The sequence below is a fragment of the Rhipicephalus microplus genome, chromosome 1 (assembly GCF_043290135.1).
Source record: "Rhipicephalus microplus isolate Deutch F79 chromosome 1, USDA_Rmic, whole genome shotgun sequence".
NCBI classification, from domain to species: Eukaryota; Metazoa; Arthropoda; class Arachnida; order Ixodida; family Ixodidae; genus Rhipicephalus; species Rhipicephalus microplus.
Genome location: NC_134700.1, coordinates 20,713,202 through 20,734,520, shown reverse-complemented (window position 1 = coordinate 20,734,520; position 21,319 = coordinate 20,713,202). Strand labels below are relative to the sequence as shown.

Sequence of the window (21,319 nt, the reverse complement as noted above, 5' to 3'; positions counted from 1 at the left end):
TGGCCAAGCTGAAGGAGGCCAAGAATCAACTGCTGAGACTAGGTCAGACCAAAATCGCAACAGTAGGACTTTTTTGGGCGACCCGGCGCTGGAACAGCCGTGTGTGCCAGAAAGATGCCTACATGATTGACAAGTTACATGATGCACTTCTCGGATAGCCAGCAATCAAAACATTAGATATCCTTCCCTCGAGGTCACAGTGCCAACAGGCAAGGTCAGTGACCCAGCTAACATTCTCTGCCAATACCCCAACCTGACAACAGACCTGGGCTTTCTCAAGACAGAATACAGAATAATAGTACTCCCCAATGCCAAGCCCAGTGCTATTACATATCCACGGCGAGTAACCCTGCTCATTCTGATCATTGTCAAGCATGAGTTGGAGCGAATGGAGAAACTTGGCGTCATCAGAAGAGTCAACGAGGCCACAGAATGGTGCGCACTTATGGTAGTCGCCAAAAAGAGCAGAGGTGAGCTTCGAATCGGTGTCGACTTTGGAGGGTTAAATGGATGCAAACAACTTTATTGAAAGTCCAGTGATGTTTACAACCCGTGATCACGTCTTCTATGAGGGGGCTTCAAGGCCTTGCCACGTTGCCGCCTCTCGAGCCCGCTGGGCTGCCCACTCTTGTGTCTTGATGTTGAAGCTCCGACTGGAGATCCGAAACTATCGGCTCAAGTTGCCTGACAAATTGCAAGTAGCACTCGGGTATCATGCGGGGAAAATGTGCCGCAATCGCACTAGACTGAAGAAGAGGTCTGTCTGCAGCCATCGCCAGATGACTGCCTGGCATCATTTCAGCTTAGGGTGAGGTGAGGGCCATATCCGCCTGCTTAACTGGTAGTGCTTGGTTATGTCGTTATACCTCACTAAGCGTTCCTACATGTTTGAACTAGGAGGTCCGAACTCGACAAGGCGGTCTCAGACTCTGCACGGCGAGTCGTTTCTCGCGCATGGCGGTGTGCCACCTCATTTGAATTTGGGGAGCCCTCCTCGGCAGGGGTGGTGACATGTGCTGGGAATCACAGAATCACGGTGCTATTGAATCGCTGTCAACCAGCCTTCTTCAGAATCTGTAGAGCTTCGGGAGAAATGCGTCAGCGCACGTAGTTACGAACTGCGGATTGCGAGTCGCTAAGAACTACCTTGCAGATGGGGTCGGCGAGCGCAATCGCAACCTCTTCCGCGGTGTCTGGATACTTTGTACTGACACTATACGTGGGGGTAAGCCGGGAGTTAACATTTAAGACAACTGCTTTGAACTAAAACCTGTATACTTCGTAAAAGTACCACCATCTGCTCTTCCCCTCGCCGCCTCCTCTCCGGCACGTTGCTTTTTTTTTTTGCTAGTGACAGTGGCGCCCCCTGTAACGCGCGATGAGCTTGCAGTTTGCTTTTGAGCCAGTGGCACCCCGCCGCTACTACATTAGCCGCTCCTGTATAGCCGTGGACTTGCCTCGCAGACGGCTTTGTGTAATGATTCTTCTGCGTTGATTTTCTCAGAAAGACTGGGTGCGTTCACCATCAATATTACGGCAGAATAGCTGATGCAAATTATGCACAAGTTGTAGCGAATTCTATGTCATTTAAACTTCTTTTCGCAGCATAGTGTTTCCTTGTGTATCTGGCGCTGATATACATAACTGGGTTTATTGAGAACAGGTTGAAATTAAATTAAGTAAACTCGGCACGCTCATTAAAGATTGAACCGGTAAGAAATATTTAAATCGTGGCTGTGGTGGCATAAGCCATGCCATTTAGGAAGAAATAGTTCCCATGTGCACAAACTATCTCGATATTTTATAACTGCAGCAATGTCAACAATTTCCTTGAAAGTGCTCGCTCAGAACTTTGTGACGTTTCACATGCTACCTCTCCTCTGCCTGTCTAATGACTTGTGCATGCAGTACGCCGTTCTGAGATGTTTTTGCAATGATTGCAGTTTGCAATCATTGTCTTGAGGTTTTTCATGGGCGATGCAGATAATGTAGGTGATAAAGGTCGTTTTTGCACACGGAAACTTTTTCGAATCGCTGGACTACCAGGACGGTGCTGTGATGTAGAGGTCGAAAAGCGCCGTCGCGTCATCACTGCCAAAATTACCACTCACCCATTTCTAGCGATGTATTCTCTGAACTCAATGCACAGTATCACCTCAAAGCAATGAAAAAGTTCGACACATCGTCATATGTATTTCAACAAAGCATTTTTTTTTTGCAAGTGCCAGCGGTTCATTTCATAAGGAGCACACGCAACGAGCACGCTGTTGCAAACACAGGCTGTGCTTCAGGACAGCCGCAATAATCATAAAGCTTGAATCATAAACCATTTTTTGAGAAAAATTTTTTACAGCGTCCTGCATTTTGCATGCGGTGAACAAGCAACACATTGGCGCTTTGGCGCATCCAACATGGTGCCGAGTAGCGAAAACCGGTTCTGCGCCGCATCCACACGAAGAGACAAGAAGCTGTGGTGGGAGAGGAGGAACGGGGGCAGATGAAAACAAGGCTGTACTTTTCCAAAGGTACAGAGGTTTTACCGTGAACCGCTGTTTGTGTGTGCATTCTACCATGTCCACGAAGCGCAGAGTCTTCTACTCACTGAAGAAGCGCAGCATTACCTTAGCACAAGCCTGGCGTCAACCCGCGTTATGTTCCGGGTGCATATTTCTAGGAAGATGGGCAATGATCAGCGTGTCGCTGATTTTTCGAATGTCCTCTTTCTGACGTTGTTCGACGTGAAAATTCAGGCCGAGCTTCTCCAGGATGTACTGACCCGCGGCTGTCAGGGACATACGTTCGTGTTGCGAGACTCTTTGCGCATCCACCATTTTTTCAGGAGTGTTGTATACCCCCAATTATATGCAGACGAGTGGTGCTCGTGGGTTCCGGTAGACCAAGGGCGATCTTGTAGATTCTGGGTGTAAAAGTGTTAAGTTTCTCCCTTTGGGTGACAGTTCAGTCGTGGAAGACGGCCGCATAAGTGATGTGACTGATTGCAAACGAGTATATAGGGCACATGATGCTGTCCTCCTTTATTCCTGTGTGCTTGTTTGTAATTCGCTTGATCAGGCGGTTAGCTGCTGTAATCTTGCCCTCAATTTTTCGGATAGTTTGGCTGTTTGATCTGTTGGCAGCTGTGTACATGCCGAGGATGCATATTTTTGGAACTTGGGGAAGGCATGAGACGTTTTGCGTAAACAACTGTATATTTTCACATTGCCATTTCACCAATTGGCTTGCACCGGCGGCACAGGCGGTAGGTGTACTGCTCTGATTTCAGCAGAGAGATTTGGAGGCCCGTGTCTCGGAGATCGGCCTCTACTGCACATACTGTTGCTTGTAAGGTGCGTTCTATTTCTACGTCGCTTCCTTTATTAACCCACAAGGTGATGTCGTCTGCATACAAGGCATGGTGGAGGCCGTAAATCTCGCCAAGGCAGACCGGGAGACCCATCATCACGAGGTTGAAAAAGAGCGGGGATATTACTGACCCTTCGGGAGTGCCGCTGCTTCCTAAGGTATGTTCGTCGGAGAGGGTGACCGTGCGACATGAAAGGAAGTTGCTGATGTAGTTGTAGCTTCTCTGGCCCAGCATGAGCTTATTTGGCTCAGGATTGCTGCATGTGCTACATTGTCGAACACTTTTCCTAGATCCAGGTCGAGGATGGCTCGTGTGCTGCTAGTTGGGTCGTTGATGATTTGGTGGTAGAGCTGGAGCTTGACGTCTTGTGTGGAGAGGTGTGATGGAAAGCTTACCATAGTGGGTGGGTAGGCTCCCGTGTCTTCTAGGTGGTTGTTGATATGGGCTTTATCACCTTGCCAACACAGAATGTGAGGGAAACTGGCTTCAGGTTATCGAGGCTAGACGCCTTTCCTGACTTCGGTATAAAAACAGCCTCAGAGCGTTTTCATGCTTCTGGGATGCGACCCTTTCACCAGCATTTGTTGATGTATGCTGCAAGAGTGGTGATCAAGACATCATCGAGGTTTCGTAGAGTCTTGTTTGTAACCTTGTGGGGGCCAGGTGCTGATTTTTCATTAAGCTGGTAGAGCGCTGCGCGGATCTCTGATTCATGAAAATCTATAACGAGCGTCGCGTTTGGCTCACCAGAGTAACCGCTGTGTTGAACTTCGGGTTGTCGTGGAAAGTACTTGCCTAGCAGGCGTGTTATGATCTGCTGATCACTCACGGTAGCCCGTTTCCTGTGGAAAAAGTGCTGCAAGTTGGCACACTGGGCTGACTTGCTGTGCGTTTCTCCCAAGAGGTGACGGAAGAGACGCTACATGCTTCCATTGTGCAGCTGCTCGTCCTCTGCGTTGCAGACGTCGTACCACTTCTGGTGGCTTAAGTTCCGGCAATGCTCTTCAAGCTGACAATTGAGCTGTGGGATGTTCTTACGAAGCCTGCGATTGTGTCATTGCGTCGTCCATCTTGCGTGTAATGATGTCTTGGCTCCCCAGAGGTGGGCTAGTCCGCTGTCGATTTTCTCAACCTGGACTTCGAGTGTGACCGTCTTTGTCGCTCTGTTCACATCGTCATTGAGGGTTTATATCCATGCCTCGGTGCCATCGATCGCCTCCTCATCTCTCTGTTTGGCTCGCTGCTTCTGGAATTTGTCCTAGTTCGTTCATTTGAATTGCTTGTGGGGATGAGGTGTACCTGCCTGAGGAATTTGGGTTTCTATAATCATATGGTCACTACCGAGATCTTCAAAAGTATCCCACTACTTCGCTGGAGGGATGTTCCGGACCGCAGTCAGGTCCAGCGTCGTATCCCGTGCTGTTGACGGGCCCATGCGGGTCAGCGCCATATGATCAATAATAAACGTTACCTCTGCGTCAAGCAAGTCCTGCCAGAGGCGTCGGCCTGTGGCTGTGGTGTAGCCATAGTCGCAGCCTTTGTTCGGGGTATTAAAATCTTCCCCACCATAAACGGGTGTGCACCCACCAAGGCTGGCGCCCCCCGAAACAGGGAGGGGAAACGGCTGGGCAAGTGAGCCAGGTTGCTGTAAACGTTGTGGAAAAATACACTGTGCTTGTGTGTCCTATTTAGAAGGATCTCTATGAGCATATTCTCTGCTTGTGTACCGCAAATAATGTGTTCTTGAATTACAATGTCTTTCCACATTAAAATTGCGATTCCTCGATCAACGGGAATCGGTGAGGCGTATGCTAAAACATGAAAGGTTCGGTATGGTACCTACTGTGTCTTCTATCATTATGATGCGAGGCGTGGGTTGGGCGTGTCATACATATTGTGGCAACAGTTGTTGCTTCCTAGTGACGGCCCGACAGTTTCACTGCCACACCACGAGCTCGTTAGTGGGGCTGGCCATCGTGGTGTTGTGCGTGTGCACTATCTGATATAGGGCTATTGTGAATGAAGGTACGGCCCACAGTCAGCGTCATTGACGGAGCTTGGCAAAGGCCTATGTGAGTTTCGATTCTATCAGTCTGAGATTCTACCATGTTTGTGCGCCTAGTGAGGTTATTAACCGCAATGCTGATGTTGCGGATTGCACTTTGTCAGCGAGCAGTTTGTCAGCGAGCAGTTTCCTCATTTCTTCTTGTTTTTCCACCATTCAATTATTGTGGCTTGTTCTATGTGCACATTTTTTCTGTGGCTTCGACATTGTCGTGCTGTTCAGATTCGAAGCGGGTTGTCGCTCGTTTCTTTGTGGGCGGCGCTTCACCATCGTTAACATTCGCAACAGGAGTTTCGACTGAAATAGGCTTAGGCATAGGTGATTTCGTCATCGACTGCTTAATATCGCGAATTTCTGGTGTCAACTGTTGCACTACCGTGCATAAGTGGGCGATTTCGCACTGTACTGCTTCTCATGGCCCATCTCTAGGGTCCCTCTTATTGTGAAGTTCTGAGGCAGTAGCTCCTTGAGCCCCACGTCTCCGCGTGCCCTTGACTGCATCTGCAAAGCTCACCTTCTCCGGTAGATCCGTGTCCTGACGACCGGCTTGCTTCGAACGTCGCGACCTCAAGCGACCATGGCTCGGTCTGGGAGGTCTGCTTCGGGACCGGTTCCGAGACTGGCTCTGCTGGTCGGATAGAGGGCCCGTTGACCACGCCCGGCTTTGAGAGCGGGAGCTGGAACGGGAAGGCGGTGCGGACTGTTCGTCAGTTCTGCTGCTGCAGCTCGAGGGTGGCCTCCGCCGTGGCCCCTCGTCGGTCACGGCGTCGTTTTTTGACAAGATAATCGGTCTTGAATGGAGCCTTGCAAGTTTCATCCTCAGTGGGATATGCTCCCCCGCAGAGGCGATACCTTGGCGAGCAATTGTGATTGGAGTCTGGGTTCGAAGCTCCGCAACCTCTACAGACACGGTCTTTGGGGTTTGGCCAGATGTCCATGCTATGACCGATACGCCCACACTGGTGGCACACATAGATCTGCTTTCTGTACAAGGTGCACCTTAGCATGGCACACCCCCGTAGTACACCCTCGTTGGGACCCAGCCGCCGTCAAAAGCGATGATGACTGACGTGGTATTGCTCAGTGTTTTGGCCGCCAAGGCGGTTGCTCTTGTTGACGATATTGAAGTGAATCATTTTGGCGTCTTCATTGAGGGGAACACCTCATACGACTCCCTTGACTGTATAGTCGGGCGCAGTATCGTAAGTGCGCACGTTGAGCTCGTGTTCGACGAGCTTAAAGCTGGCAAATTGGCGGTAGCGTTTCGCATTAAAAGAGCGAGATGTACTCACAACGATATTGTTCTGCTGTTCGTTTAGACATATGATATTTTCCCTGATGCTTGGGCAGATATACTTGCAGCCTTGTATAGGGCAGAGACGAGGCGGACGACTCCGACGGTTGCAGCGTTCAGGCCACCCCGTGGCCTGATGATAAATTTGTGGTGATCACGGGGAAGAGCGGGCATTTTGCTTGCCTTCAAAACTTGCTGCTTGTGTGCACGCAGGCCTCACTGCACCTTGTTCCTGCCTCCAATGCCGACTTGAGAAGCTGCTGCAGGGCTATCGTGCTTGCCCTGAGAAGGAATGTCGTTCTCTCGGGGTAATGGTGCACCATCCTGCTTGTTCGGAGATCTCGGTAAACAAGATGGCAGTTCCTTCAACTTTCATTTTCATAGCGGCTTGAGGAAAGTCAACGTGCAGCTGTGACTGTGGCCAGCTAAGCGTCCTGAACACACCTTAGCTCGGTGTCGCGGCGGCTCCGGAGAAAAAAGTCCAATAAATGATAAAAAAGGTAGTTCCCACCTTGATAAAGAATATCACTAGAGTCCGGGTAACTTTCAAGAGATGATGGAGCAAAAGCAACATGTATATTGTGCAAAACTGCTGCAAAATCATTTACGAAGGACGGAGGCGATGTGGAACGCGTTTGCTCGTTTTGGCGCTTGTAGCGCCTCTTCTTGAAGGTTGAACAAAAAACATCCTGCAGGAACGAGTAGTTAGTAACCCCCATCGTCGGCGAATGTTTGGCCAGACTTGCCGGAGCTGCATGGTTCAGCAAGCTCGATGCAAGAGCTGGTTATTTGCAAGCTCCGCTAGCACCAGAATCCCAGAAGTACACTACTTTTCTGATGCCATTCAGCCGGTTCCAGTTTTGCCGATTGCCTTTCGTAATTTCAACAGCACATGAGTTTTTCCACAGAGAAACGCTAAAAGTTCTAGAAGGCCTTGAGGGCCAAGCGTGTCTACAGGACGACATTATAGTGTTCGGCTCTGCAAGAGAAGAACATGATGCAAGAGTGCACAAAGTACTGCAGTGCCTGCAAGAAGCTGGCATCACCTTGAATGCAGAATGTGTGCTACACCAGCAGTCAGTAAGGTTTCTGGGACACATCGTGTCAGCAAACGGTATCAGTGCTGACCCTGAAGAGGTCAACACCCTCTGTCACCTAGCAGAGCTGACAGATGTAACAGAAGTGAGGTCCTTCTTGGAGATGGCCAACCACTTGGCCAAGTTTCTCCCAGGGCTCTCACAGCTCACAAAACTGTTACGTGACCTGCTTCACAGCCACGGTGAATGCTGTTAGGACAAGCTTCAGCAAGAAAGCTTCAACTCTGTCAAAAAAGCTTTGACTACAACTGCAGTTGATTTTGACTACAACTCCAGCTAGAAAGTGATGCTGGTCATCGGAGCGTTTGGAGGTGTAGGGCTTGAGCCACTCAATCAGTGTGGTGGCCAGGCATCAACCAGCACATCCAAAGTTAGGTGTCAAGATGTCCTGTCTGTCAACAATGCTGCAAACCACACGTCGAGCCCATGATGCACTGCAGTCGAACCCCGCTACAAGAAATGGCGCTTCGACGAAATTCCCGCGACAACAGAAAAGTCACGTTTCCCCGTCAGTATTTCATAGGAGTAAATGCATAAATATTGTCGCCAAAACGAACACTTTTTCTTCTGCTGCCCCGCTTCAACGAAATTTCACGATGCGATTCCAGGCTCAGATATTTACTGCTATGCAGTAAACCAAATCTTTAACATTTTGATGCATTTTCAGAACCTGAAATTACGACGACGAAGTCTAAGACATGCGTTGGCACCACCAAAAACTACCGCTGTTCTGCAAGCGTTGGCACCGCCATTGCTCGATAGCGATGCCCTGCTTTTGTCATTGGCAAAAGCATCGCTATCGAGCAGTGGCGGCACCCATGCTTGCTGAACAGCGGTGGTTTCTCACGGTGCCAACGCGTGTTTTAGACTTCGTCCACGTATTTTCAGGTCCTGAAAATGCATCAAAATGTTAAAGATTGGGTTTACTGTATAGCCGCAGATGATCCGAAGCTGAAGCTCAGTTGCTTAGTTCATGGTTTCCTTTGTGCAGCTGCTGGGTGCATATGCGGATCAATTCCTTTTTTGATTCAAATGCTTATCATTTTGTTCACACTTGGGCAGTGTGCTAACTAATCAGAACGGCTGTTCATCCACATTATCAACAAAATCAGCTAGTCGCGAGTGATGGATGATAAGAATGGCATAAAATAAGGCAGAAGTCACCGCTCCACGATACCCTGCTGCCATCTTGGCATTTTGATGGTGGACAGCTGCTTGTGTTAACGTGTTAATGCAACTGTTTGGTTCGTTCATGAAAGCAGTTGTAGTCATTGTGTCAGTGTGCTTTTCACCATGGCCTCGCTATGCATTAGTGACAATCGCGTCCTGACGCTACTGGGATAGAATAAAAAGCAGCGGACACTTTTTGAGTTTGGAGAATGAACGTTCCTTTGTTTTGCTAGTTCAGATCGGCTATACTTTTTCGATTTCATCACAATGAAATTTTCGCTTTAACAAAGTTTTTTTCGCGCCCCTTCAGTTTTGTTGTAGCGGGGTTCAACTACTCACTTCCCAAACACCCCTGGGAAGCGATAGAAATCTATGTCTTTAGTGTGGATGAAGTTGACTATCTCGTAGTAGTGGACTACTACTCTCACTTCTTTGAACTCAAAAAGTTGAAACGTACCACCATAGCAAACATAACACAACTACTGTTCCAGATATTCGTGAGGTTTGAGGCACCGGCTGTTATACGATGGGACAATAACCCTCAGTTCGCTTCGGCACAGTTCAAAGCATTTGTCAACCAGTGGGGATGAAGTTACATAACCAGCAGCTCCTACTTCCCTCAGAGTAACAGCGCAGCAGAAAGAACAGTTTAGACCGCTGAACAGCTGATCATGAAATGGCCAAACATCCACAAGGCTGCTCGCGTGCACAGAAACTCCAAGGAAAGAAAGATTTACACCAGCGGAACTCTTCATGGGAAGGCCCCCTACGAAAAGACGTGCTAATCACGGTGAAGCACCGTAGAATATCGAAAATGAGACAAAGCCTACAAGGCCAAACAGGGCCAACAGTATAACCAGAGACACAGGACCTTAACAAGAGATCCCATTCAACCGCAAACAGCTGTCCACATTTTGTCTGGTGCTCCAACAACAAGGACTGTCATCAATCTGGCTCACATGCCTCGCTCATGCATCATGAGCACAGCTGGTGGAGGTCTCACAAGACATACTAGCAATCACTTGCATACAACCAGTGGTGACGACAAAAAGTAGGCGAACAGCTGAAGCGTCAAGTAAGCTCAACTAGTGATGAGCAGGAGGGCTACTTCAAACAAGAGGAGGTGTCGGGGGCAGTACGAGAGGGTGCCAAGTGTACGGCATCACGAGTCATGTGGACAGTAATTGGCAGGACTTTGTGCGAGGGACCAGGGTCTGCAGCGTGGAAATAATGTATTCTGCGAACCTGTGTGCTCACGAGTCACAGCTTATTAAACAATTGTGATATTTTATTCCTACGTGCACTCCGTTCTATGGTCATGACAGAGACTGTTTAAGCACCGAAGAAAGTTAGGCAAGTCGGCGAGGGTTCAGTCAGACCGCACGATTTCATGGGACATGAAAAGATAATAAAACAAGCCCCCATGTAAGGAAAAGAACATTGAACTCTATTGGCACTTTTATTATGCTGGCTGTGCAGCAATGAGCGCTTCACAGCCTAGGTTAATAAGCTAGCTTCACCAACTGTGCTTAACAAACCAGCTACCCGTTAAAGGCATTAAATTTTCTATGCAGTAGGTTTTTGTATGGCGTACTTGTTGGTCGTGTTTTCCTGCTATTCGTAGGATTTTTCCAACTTTTCTGGGAGATGTAGCAGGAACAAGTTCTCCTCTAAGCGAGTAAATTTCCACTTTCAAGCTGACTTCCAAATTGGACGTTATCACTTCTGAAGAAAAGGATTAGGAAGTCTTTGAAGAACCTCAGCGTGGTTGTACTTCTCCCTCAAGATCAGAACCTTATTAATCATCAATAGAGCACGGCTGCACATACAGGCACTGCTTTACAACAGTACCATCGTCTTATAAAGCGGCAGTAGTACTGAAAGTGCACAGCACCCTTTGTGCGACCAGAATGCCCAGAGGGCATCGTTGTCTATGGTGCACAATTCTTAAAGGCTTGGATGCTGACACGAAAGTCACAGGTTCTATTCTTTTCATGGCGGTCACACCTCGATGTAGAGGGAACGCTGTATGGCTGTGTAATTCTTAATGAGCATAGAAAGGTGGGCTAGTTCGGTAATTATATTTTTTCAGAGAACTGGGAGCGCAAGAGTGCACGGCAGACGAAGGAAGAACCATGCAACGTGATCGCTCACTAACAACTGGCTCATTTTCACATTAGAAAGGCACATTTGCACATGCATGTGTCAAAAAAGAATATAATCAGAGCACGAGTAGCATGTGAAATGTTTATTTGGGGCACTTGTCTATCAATATTTTTGTAATTACACTCACTGTCATGTAGTGACAATGATGGATGGCTAATACACTGATCTGCATTCCTGGAAGTGTGACACGCTTCAGAAATTTCGCCCATAGTTTCAAGAGGGTGCTAGAGCAGAATACTTGTATTTTTTCAAACAGTGGTTGGCTTTTGTATGCGAATCACAATAAGACGACACTTGTTTCACCAGTACCTATCTAGCGACAGCAGTCTTCTGCCTTCGACAGGAGCGGCAAATGCCCGGCTATTTTACCTGCGGCTGTGGTTGGTTGACGTGCACCCAGGTGCCTTTACGAAACTTTGTGGAGCCATTTTTAGAGGTTTGAAACCATAAGCACCAAGTCGGCGTGCTCCTCTGCCCTGCGGACAAAGCGTTATTTTTCCTGTTGGCACTGGGAAACCAACATAGTATTTGCTGTATTCCAAGCGCACTCTCGACCCTATAGCCACTGCTGCGATATCTTGAAAGGACCACGAGTTCAAATACCGAAGGGTAGTATATATAATGCAGGCATCTATTATGCGCTTCGTCCTCATCTGGACAGCAGTCAATCATAATCACCTGTTCTAGCTGACAGTTATCATCGTTTTTGAACGTGTGCTTCATCTTCGGCTTCGCTGTGCTTGTTCTCTCCCGAGTTCATGGCCAATAAACCTCATTACAACCAAGTCGTCATACGTGATGGAGGTAGATTGACGATTCCCAGTCCTCTCCTTGCAACGCCTACTCGCTGGAGCTCTGTTCAGGCTGCCGTTTGCGCCCTTAGTCCACCAATATGTCTCAGAGTGAGTGTGCGGACGTCCTTTCGGCTCCCATCTCTGCACCGCCAGCCCCTTCTCTTTACATCTTTAACCACCAGCGCGACCCTCCGATCTTCGCTGGTCTCCGCGGCGAAGATGGTGAAGACTGGCTTGATAGCTACGAGCGAGTAAGCGGAATAATCACTGGGACGACTCTAACAAGCTCCGCCGAGTCTCACTTTATCTCAGGGTTGTTGCCAAGACATGATTCTTCAACCATGAGATTGAATTCACCGACTGGCTTGCCTTCAAGCAGCAGCGTCGCCAAGTATTGGGCACACCTGCCATTCGATCCGCTCTCGCGAAGAGGACCCTAGATATTCGCCAACAACATCCCGGTGAGTCGTACACATCATACATGGAGTTTGTCCTTGCTCTCTGCCGGCGCCATAAATCTTCATGTCCGAGCCAGACGAACTGCGTCACATCCTGAAGGGCATCGGAAGCATTGCCTCCAATGCCCTTGTTGCCCAGAATCCTTCTAGTGTCGCTGACGTCGTCTCTACCTGTCAGCGTCTCGATGAACTTGATTCTGTTTGCCTGCAGTCGGGCAACAGCAAACACCGTCCAGCAGACCAGAACCTGCGCGACTTGATACGGGAGATAATACGTGAAGAACTCTAATCAATGGGCTTCTCACCACCTTCTACATCTGTCACGCAGCCTTCAGGTATGGCCTTACAGGACATCATAAAAGAGGAACTACCATCATTCACTGGCATTATTCATCTGGACACCAGCAGTCTCCACCTCCGCCCGCATCGACCGAGATGTGGAACACTTACCGTTCAAGCCAACGTAGGTCGCCTTCGCCCTTTCATCGCTCCTCCTCTCCTCTTCGGCCAGCCTCATTTACCACTGACAATTGTTCGGAAAACAGTAATGCAGTTTTTAGAGGAGAAACTGCATGTAACAGTAGCACTGATATTCCTCTAGCACACCCGTTCAACATGGTTTCTGTTATGATGAAAGTAGTTTTCATGGATCTTTTGGTGGACACCGGTGCTACAGTTTCTGTGTTCAGATATGACTTGTGCAAACGCCTATAAAAAGTAATGACACCTTATAATGGACCCACTCTAGTCGAAGCCCAGGTGGACACTATTCGCCCTTTTGCTTTTCGTACAGCTGGTGTTTTTATCGATGACATCCTTCATTACATCTAGTTCAGTGGGCTTACCTGGTGCTCTCACCAGCTAATTTTAGGATGGGACTTCCTATCTTCTTCTTCGGCCGTCATGTGTTGTGGTGAACGACTCTGCACCTTACTAATATGGACTCTATGTTCGACGAAGTCGTCTACAAGCCACTATGCCTGTACGCTCCCGAAGATCTTGAACTACCGCCGCATGACTTCTAAGGACATCGACCACGTTGACGTCTTCGTGTCCCCTTCGTCGACTTGCGTCGCTAAAGGCGTAGCCCTTGCGTCAGCTGTGGTACGCTTTCACCATGGCTCCGCGCTCGTCATTGCTACGAATGTAACATCAGAGAACTCTCTCCTGCCAGAGGGCACTGTAGTAGTCTGTGTTGTAGATGCTGAGCCTGTCGTCCTCAGGCCACTTAAACCTGCCTCTACCAGTAAGTTTTCTACAAGTCAGCCTGGTTCTTCCTTTCCCTTCACAGCACTTATCAGTGATGACTTAACAACTGTGCAGGTGCAGCAGTTGCTTGCTTTTTTAACGAAACACGCCGATTCTTTTGATGCCTGTTCCTTGACGTTAGGCCGAACTACCACTGCAGCGCATCGCATTCAGACCAAGGGAACATCTATTCTGCATCGCCACTCATGCCGGGTGTTTCTTCCTGAGAAAAAAATTGTTGAGAAAAATGTCGCTGACATGCTCCAACGAAAAATAATTCGTCAATCAGCTAGCTCTTGGTCATCCCCTGTTGCTTTGGTACGAAAAAAAGATGGCTCTGTGCACTTTTGCATCGATGACCAGTCACTTATAGGATCACACGCAAGGACGTATACCCCATGCCACGCATTGACGACGCCCTCGATTCACTGCAAGGTGCCGAATACTTTTCAAGCCTTGATTTGCCTTAGGGATATTGTCAAATTTTTATGCACGTCGTCGATTTTTAAAAAAAAACGGCATTTGCAACTTCCGATGGCCCATACCAATTCAATGTGATGCCTTTTGGGCTCTGCAATACGCCTGCAACGTTTGAACGCATGATCGCCACCATCCTGCATGGTCTGAAATAGAAGACATGTCTCTGCTACCTTGATGACATTATCATCTTTTCATCAACGTTTTCTCAACACCTGAGGCGCTTGGTCGACGTCCTGACATGCCTTGCCGGCGCGTGTTTGCAGCACAACATCAAGAAATGGCGTTTCGCCACCGAATTCATCAAGGTTCTCGGTCATGTCGTAAGCAAGGACGAAATTTGCCCTGACCCCGAAAAGATCACTGCAGTACTTGGCTTCCCACGCCCCACAAGGCCTAAGGATTTGTGAAATTTTCTTGACCTCGCATCCTATTTTCATCGTTTCATACGGAATTTCACTTCAATAGCTGCACCACTTCAAAAGCTACTTGTTTCTAATGCACCCTTTGTGGGATCCGAAGAATATCAGTCAAAGTTTGACCTATTGAATGAAGTTCTCACATCAGAGCCTGTACTCTGCCATTATGATGAGACCACCCCGACACTCCTGCATCAACGTCAGCAGTTGCGGTGTATGTGCTGTTCTCGTTCAATTAAATGACTCTGGACGGTAAATGGTTGTCGCATACACTAGCTGAGTGCTTACTGCTACCAAGAACTATATCATCACTGAGTAGGAGTGCCTCGCTGCGGTTTGGTCCGTACAAGGTCCATCCTTATTTGTACAGCCGTTCATTCGCCATCGTAATGAACCACCACGCCTTATGCTGGCTTTCTACATTGAAGAACTTGTCCGGGCGCTTGGGTAGTTGGATTTTACGCTTACTGGAGTATCAGTTTGAGATTATTTACAAATCTGGCAAAAAACATTAAAACGCTGACACCCTTTCTCGTTGCCCACTACCTGGGGCTCCGATCGACACTCCCACTGCCATCTCCAACAACACCACTGCAGACGTGACTCCCAGTTCTGTTGTCTTGCTCGCCTCGCTCTATCAGCTCTCCGTCGACGATGACCAACCCTTAAGTTCTCGCCAGCAGGCTGACCTGTACTGTCAGCGCATTATAGACTACCTTTCAGGAGCTGCGCGTCCACAGAGTGCACAGCTTCGTCGACAACTTGAGCACTTTAAACTTCAGGATGTTGTGCTGTATCGTCACATTTACCATCCTGTCTGTCAGCGCTGGGTACCTGTTCTGCCACACTCTCTTCGACATTATGTGCCTAACACCTCTCACGACGATTTGACTGCTGGCCATCTCGGCTTTTACAAAACCTACGACCACTTTCAAAGTCGCTTTTGTTGGCCTGGCCTTTTTACCAGCGTAGCAAGGTACGTGGGTTCTCCGTGCCAACTTCGCAAACTTCCAACATCACCTCTTGCCGGTCAATTTCAACACCTTTTGAGGTCATTAATGTCGATCTTTATGGGCCCCTTCGTGTTACTGGCTCTGGAAATAGATGGATAGTCACCGCCGTAGACCAACTGACACGTTACGCCGAGACAACTTCAGTAGTTACTGGTTAAGCATCAGAAGTTGCTGACTTTGTCCTTCAGGCCATAATTCTACGTCATGGTGCTCCTCGCGTACTTCTAAGTGACCGTGGAAAGGTGTTCTATTCACAGCTTTTAAGTGAAGTTCTACGCATTTCTGGCACTACACACAAGACGGCATCTTCAAACAAACGATCTGACCGAGCGATTTCATCGAACCCTTGCTGACATGATCATCATGCACATTCAACCGCATCACAAAAACTGGGATAAACTTTTACCGCTCCTCACTTTCGCCTACAACACTGCTGTTCAGTGCACAATAAGCTACTCACCGTTTTACCTCGTTTAGGAATGTTCATTTACTTTTTTTATCGACGTTTCCTTCTTCACCAACAATGGCCTTCTATTACCGTCTTCTTGTGAAGAATATATTTCTTGCCTTGCCTAGTGCCGCGAGCGTGCGCATATGAACAAGCAAGCTATGTAACAAGCAAGGAAGGTCATTTACGACACCTCTTATCGTGTGGTGTCATTCCAACTGTGTGACAAAGTGCTGCTATTGGCACCAATTTGCACACCTGGTCTGTGCGACAAGTTCCAGCCTCGATTAATTTGCCCATATGTAGTTTTAGAGCAGACTTATTCTGTCAATTATCGCGTCACGCCTCTTGTCGTGCCAACTGACCTCCGTTACTGCAGCAGCGAAATCGTACATGTTTCCCGCATGAAGCTTTTCACATGACGTTCCTCGTCACCTTGACTACCTGCCCTCAGCTGCCTGGCTGGCCGCCTCTATGTGAGAAGAATTAGTGTAGGCATCTATTATGCACTTCATCCTCATCTGGACAGCAGTCAATGATCATCAGCTGTTCTGGCTGAAAGTCATCATCGTCTTTGAACGTGCACTTCATCTTCGGGTCCGCTGTGCCTGTTAGCTCCCGAGTTCACGACCAATTGTCATGGGTGGGCAGCCCCTCTTCCCCCTGCCTGCCCATGCCAATTTCGTCTTCTTGATTTTGACTATGATGTCCATAACAGCTATTTCCAAGAACCTACATCGAGGCGGGGGCTGTATTGCTCCCCTTGCAGAAGCTACAGTGAAGATGACGACAAGGCAAACCATTGACAAAACTGAGCAAGAAGACAGCGCTGCTAATTGTGTGCAGAAAAACCTAATTGCTAATTGTGTGCAGAGGAAGGGGTCGTGGAATGTGGCTCTTAATAGGAAACCGCTAGCAGTCACACGCACTAAGTAGGAGATAAGAATAGTGGACCTGCATGGACGATTACCGAGGCAAAGCCTCGGTAAGCTTATCGAGCATGGACACTTTACCGTGATCACTGTCCATGCAGGTGTACTCTTGTTACGCTGACGTTACTTAAAACGTCACATATACTCCAACTCTGAAGTGTCTTCAGCACTGTGAAGGCTACCTTTTGCCAATAAGAAGGACGAGTAGCCCCTCCACATTTGCGCCCCATTGTCTGCTAAGCTAATGCTTTGCTAAGCGTCTCTCTGGCATCTGCGCGCACTCGTTCGGTGAGCAGGCAGCAGCATAAAAAAAAAAAAGAACATAGCTGCACACAATGACAATGTTGGCCTTTGCCTGAAGTTTTATTACACCAGCTTCGTATTCTCTTTCGCACGAAAGTTCCAAACTGATGCTTGTATTTGGTCGAGATTTATGTCTTTGCGTTTCGTATTTGTGACCACACTCGGCTACTTTCTGTAACTGCTATCAAATTTTTGGCATGTTAGGCTGTGGTTAAAGAAACAGCTTATCTCACTACTAACGGCAAAGCCAACCTGGTACTTTGTTCTGATCGTGAGATGGCACAAAGTGAATTACACCATTCATTTGTTGCTTTGAGCGATCGGGGTGAGCGCCACGGGAAAGTTCCGATCGAAGCGGGTGCTTGAGTCTGCAAGAGCGCTGCCATTTTGACTTTTAGCCACAAGTACCATTGACTACTTATACAACAATAAAAAAAAGTGCGCCGTGAATCTGATGAAGACTAAACATATTAGTTATTAATGTGCAGCAGCGGCTAAACAAGGGCAAAAGTCTGAACCTTGCCAATTGCAAAACAATAATATCTGGAACTATGTTTTCTTATGCAAGCACAACGCCTGCTTTCACTCCGTAGCTTTGGCAGAGCTGAACCATAGTGGTGAGACATATAGTTGGTGCGTGTGGCTGCTGGTGGTTTGGCATTGTTTCAGGAGCAACCTTTTCATGACCCCTTTAAAAATATCATTTTTCTTGACACTCTGTTGGTTGCTTACGTGATTGCAGAGGTTTGCTGTCATATGTAATTGTCACGTCACCATAATTATTTAGTGACCCGCCACGGTGACCTAGTGGCTAAGGCACTCGGTTGCTGATCCACAGGTCATAGGATCGATTTCGTGCTGCATTTATTTTGGAGGCGAAAAAGCGGAAGGTTTGTGTGCTTAGATATAGGTGCACGTTAAAGAGCCCCAGGTTGTCTAAATTTCAGAAGCCGTCCACTACGACGTCTCTCATAATTGTATGGGTGTTTTGGGACATATAAACACCAGTAATTATTAATAAAATATTAGATACGAAGCAGCTCTTTGACTAGCTTGTGTAACGCTGTCCATGCGTGCCTCCATGCCAAGGCGCCGCACCGCATTCCCCCTGCTGCAGTTGTTGGAACAATGTCAAGTGGGTCAAGTCACAGTTGTTTGTTGACGTCACTTTCTCTCTCACCCGCAGCAGCTGCCGACTCCTCCCAACACACCTAGATGGTGATGCTCCTCTGCTCGCTCACAGCACACTTTTCCTCGCTTCACTCTCTCCACCGCCCACAACGCTCGACACCATGTTGAGTGGAAACACTCTTTCGGCTCGTTTACCTGCGATGAAACTTGCACGAAACTCGACCTGCCGCCCATGTCTTTGCGTTTCAAAGAAACGTTTACTCGAGTAAAGGGTACACCGAGTTTCACTTCAAACTGTGTCTGTGTCAACACCCGTTTGAGCCGGGTCAACGGTGCGCATCGCTGCGGCTTCGCATCTCATCTTGGTTCTCTTCGGAGAGATGGTTCATAATTTTTTGCAATAGTAACTAAATTGACACTCTCGGATGATTTTTGCCGCTGCAGTGATGTGTCCGATATGTATATGTACCTATATACATGAAAAATGCACTAAGAACAATAAATCAGTACAAAAATTCCAAAGCCAGGGATTTCAACGAGCTACACTAGCCAACACAGCCACTCTCCATGCTTGTGCCAGTGATCTAATGGCGAGCTAATTATATGCACTATTTACAGCTCGCGGTGTGTAAATCTAAGTATTGATTGAGCGTATTTTCTATCACCAATGCTTTCACAATTTTTTTCAAACTGAAAACTGCCCTTGAGATGAAAAAGAAAAGAACACGGGGCACACAAGGCAACAGACATTATTGCGTGACAGGAGACGCAGAGGGGTCATTTCATATGCTGTAGTTAAAAAGAAAAAGAAAAAAATCAGTGTCGGCTTTTGCATTGTGGACATTTGCAGCGTGCTCCTCAAATACTACAAGCACACAACAGGTATGACGGTTGTTAGTTCACACTTGTCCTGTGTATAGCTATGTGTTCTTTCCTAGTGTCCTTCTTAGTGCTACAGCAGCATGCTGGAGGTATCGAGCTGCTTGCCATTGTTCGTGTGAGACTGTAATTTCTTGCTATCGTATTTATTGCTTTGCCCTAGTGGCGAAACAGTGACTTTTATTCTTTATCGACCTCATATGGGATAACAATTGTTTGTGACAAAATATACCTCACACGTAGGAGTTCAGACCAAAGACTCTGTAGGACATCTGGTTGGCGCAAGCACAAATATGCAATAAATAACTACAACAGTAGAGTGTGCATCTGGACTCGTTGGTTCATCTACAGTAGAAAACAGCGTTAAAAAGATTGGTTTGTGTCGATTTTTTTTGTTGAAATAACTACGTGCTCAGCTATTTGGTGTCTCTGAATATTGTTTGTGTTTTCTAACTTTGTATGTCTTTGGTGAACGCAGGTGAGCAAAGTGGGCGTATTCAGTTGCGGGCCTTCAGCACTCACAAAAAGCGTGAGTTCTGCCTGCGAAACGGTCAACAACAACCGGAAGCTGCCGTACTTCATACACCACTACGAGAACTTTTGACGATTGCAGTCTGACGCCATACTGCCAAAAATGAAACCAACTGTGATGATTATAGCAGTGCATGCTGCCTGCCCGTTCTCGCTACGTATCTGGCTATGCTGACGGCTCGTCTGATGCACCCCTAGACCTAGACTCACTTGAGCTCACTGAAAAAAAGTTTTTTCTTTTATGCTTTTACGTTGCGGCCCTCGCCAACAAACATTCAAAATGACTGCATCTTTCGAAGTTACAGTGCAATGTTGGGCTGTCGTCCTCATCACTCGTGTGTTGTTAAAGCTTGTTATTGCGCGGCTGCATGATCATGCAATGGTGCCCGAAGTACACTTCACTAAGCCCTTTCTGTCCAAGTGAACATCAACCGTAAAACAGCAATGTTAGGCTGCTGTGCCCCTTTCTTGCTGCGTCATCATTCTCCTTAAGTTTTCGAAGAGGTACAGATTGATCAGCTCCCAAACTACAAAGCCTCAGTAATACTAGTGTTAGGGACGAAGTTTTTTTTTTTTTTCTGAATACGATGACACCAACAATATTTAGAACCAGTTTGGCTTAGTTTAGCGAGGAATGTACTGATAACGCTTTTCGACCGCCTGTGTCGCGTCCTGCTTTGCAAACTGCTTGCGCCTCGCACACTGATGGAAACTGACCTAAATGTCGATGTGCATGACTCTATGTGGCCGTCAAACTGTTCAGAAACGTTCTCAATAACTAAAGTAGTCCACAGGGGTGATTATTTTTTACTGAAGAGCTATCAAACGAGTAAAGGTACATCACAGAAAGTAAGCATGCAAAGCAGCTTTACTTAGTAAGGCTTTGTCACAATTTCAGTGTAATGATAGTAATTGAGGCGTTACTCAGTGTCTCACTCTAGGTGTTTGTTCCTTTCCTTAAACCATTATTATTATTAGTTCATCCTACTTAATGTCCCATGGCTTCCTTTCATGACGGCTATGACACTTTTCCTGTACCCACATGTGTTGCGCAGTCATTGATGTATTGCAACACTCTTGATGTTTTTTGTCCAGTTGCTTTTATTCACATGTTTTTAATAAAATATATTTTTATTCATGAGATGCAACTCATCCTATGACTGAAGTTCTGAGAGATCTCAAAGGAGAGTTTTAGAATAGCGCACAGAAAGCCTTGCGAATCTGTCATACCTTGACTCTCTGTGGACACGTCAAGTGACGGAGTTAACCGGGGACTGCAAGGACTGCAAAGCTTTTTGTACGCGATTCTAAAGCTCTGTAATGCTACCCATTCAATTAGTGCTGTGTGTTTGACTTTAAACCTATTGCGATGGGGACCTCCTTCGTGTAAACAGGTAAAATGCGAAAGTGAACCCTGTCTTCATGGCATTATAGTGGGCACCACTAGTTTACTGACCATGGGACGAAAACAAGAGCCTTCTTCCTCTCTTCCCGCTAATTAGTCAGACAGCCCTGAATTGATACTTGGGG

General features: G+C 47.4%; 1 protein-coding gene across 9 annotated transcripts in view; it reads left to right on the top strand.

The window, feature by feature from the left end:
* The window catches only part of Duox (dual oxidase), a 545,810-nt gene extending 524,880 nt beyond the window's left edge, over positions 1-20,930 (top strand). For all 9 annotated transcript variants that reach the window (XM_075889290.1, XM_037429312.2, XM_037429311.2 and 6 more), the window contains one exon: positions 19,737-20,930. In XM_075889290.1, coding sequence (XP_075745405.1) covers positions 19,737-19,862 — 126 coding nt within the window. In that variant the 3' untranslated portion in view covers positions 19,863-20,930. The remainder of the gene's footprint in view (positions 1-19,736) is intronic.
* The last annotated feature ends 389 nt before the right edge of the window (positions 20,931-21,319 follow it).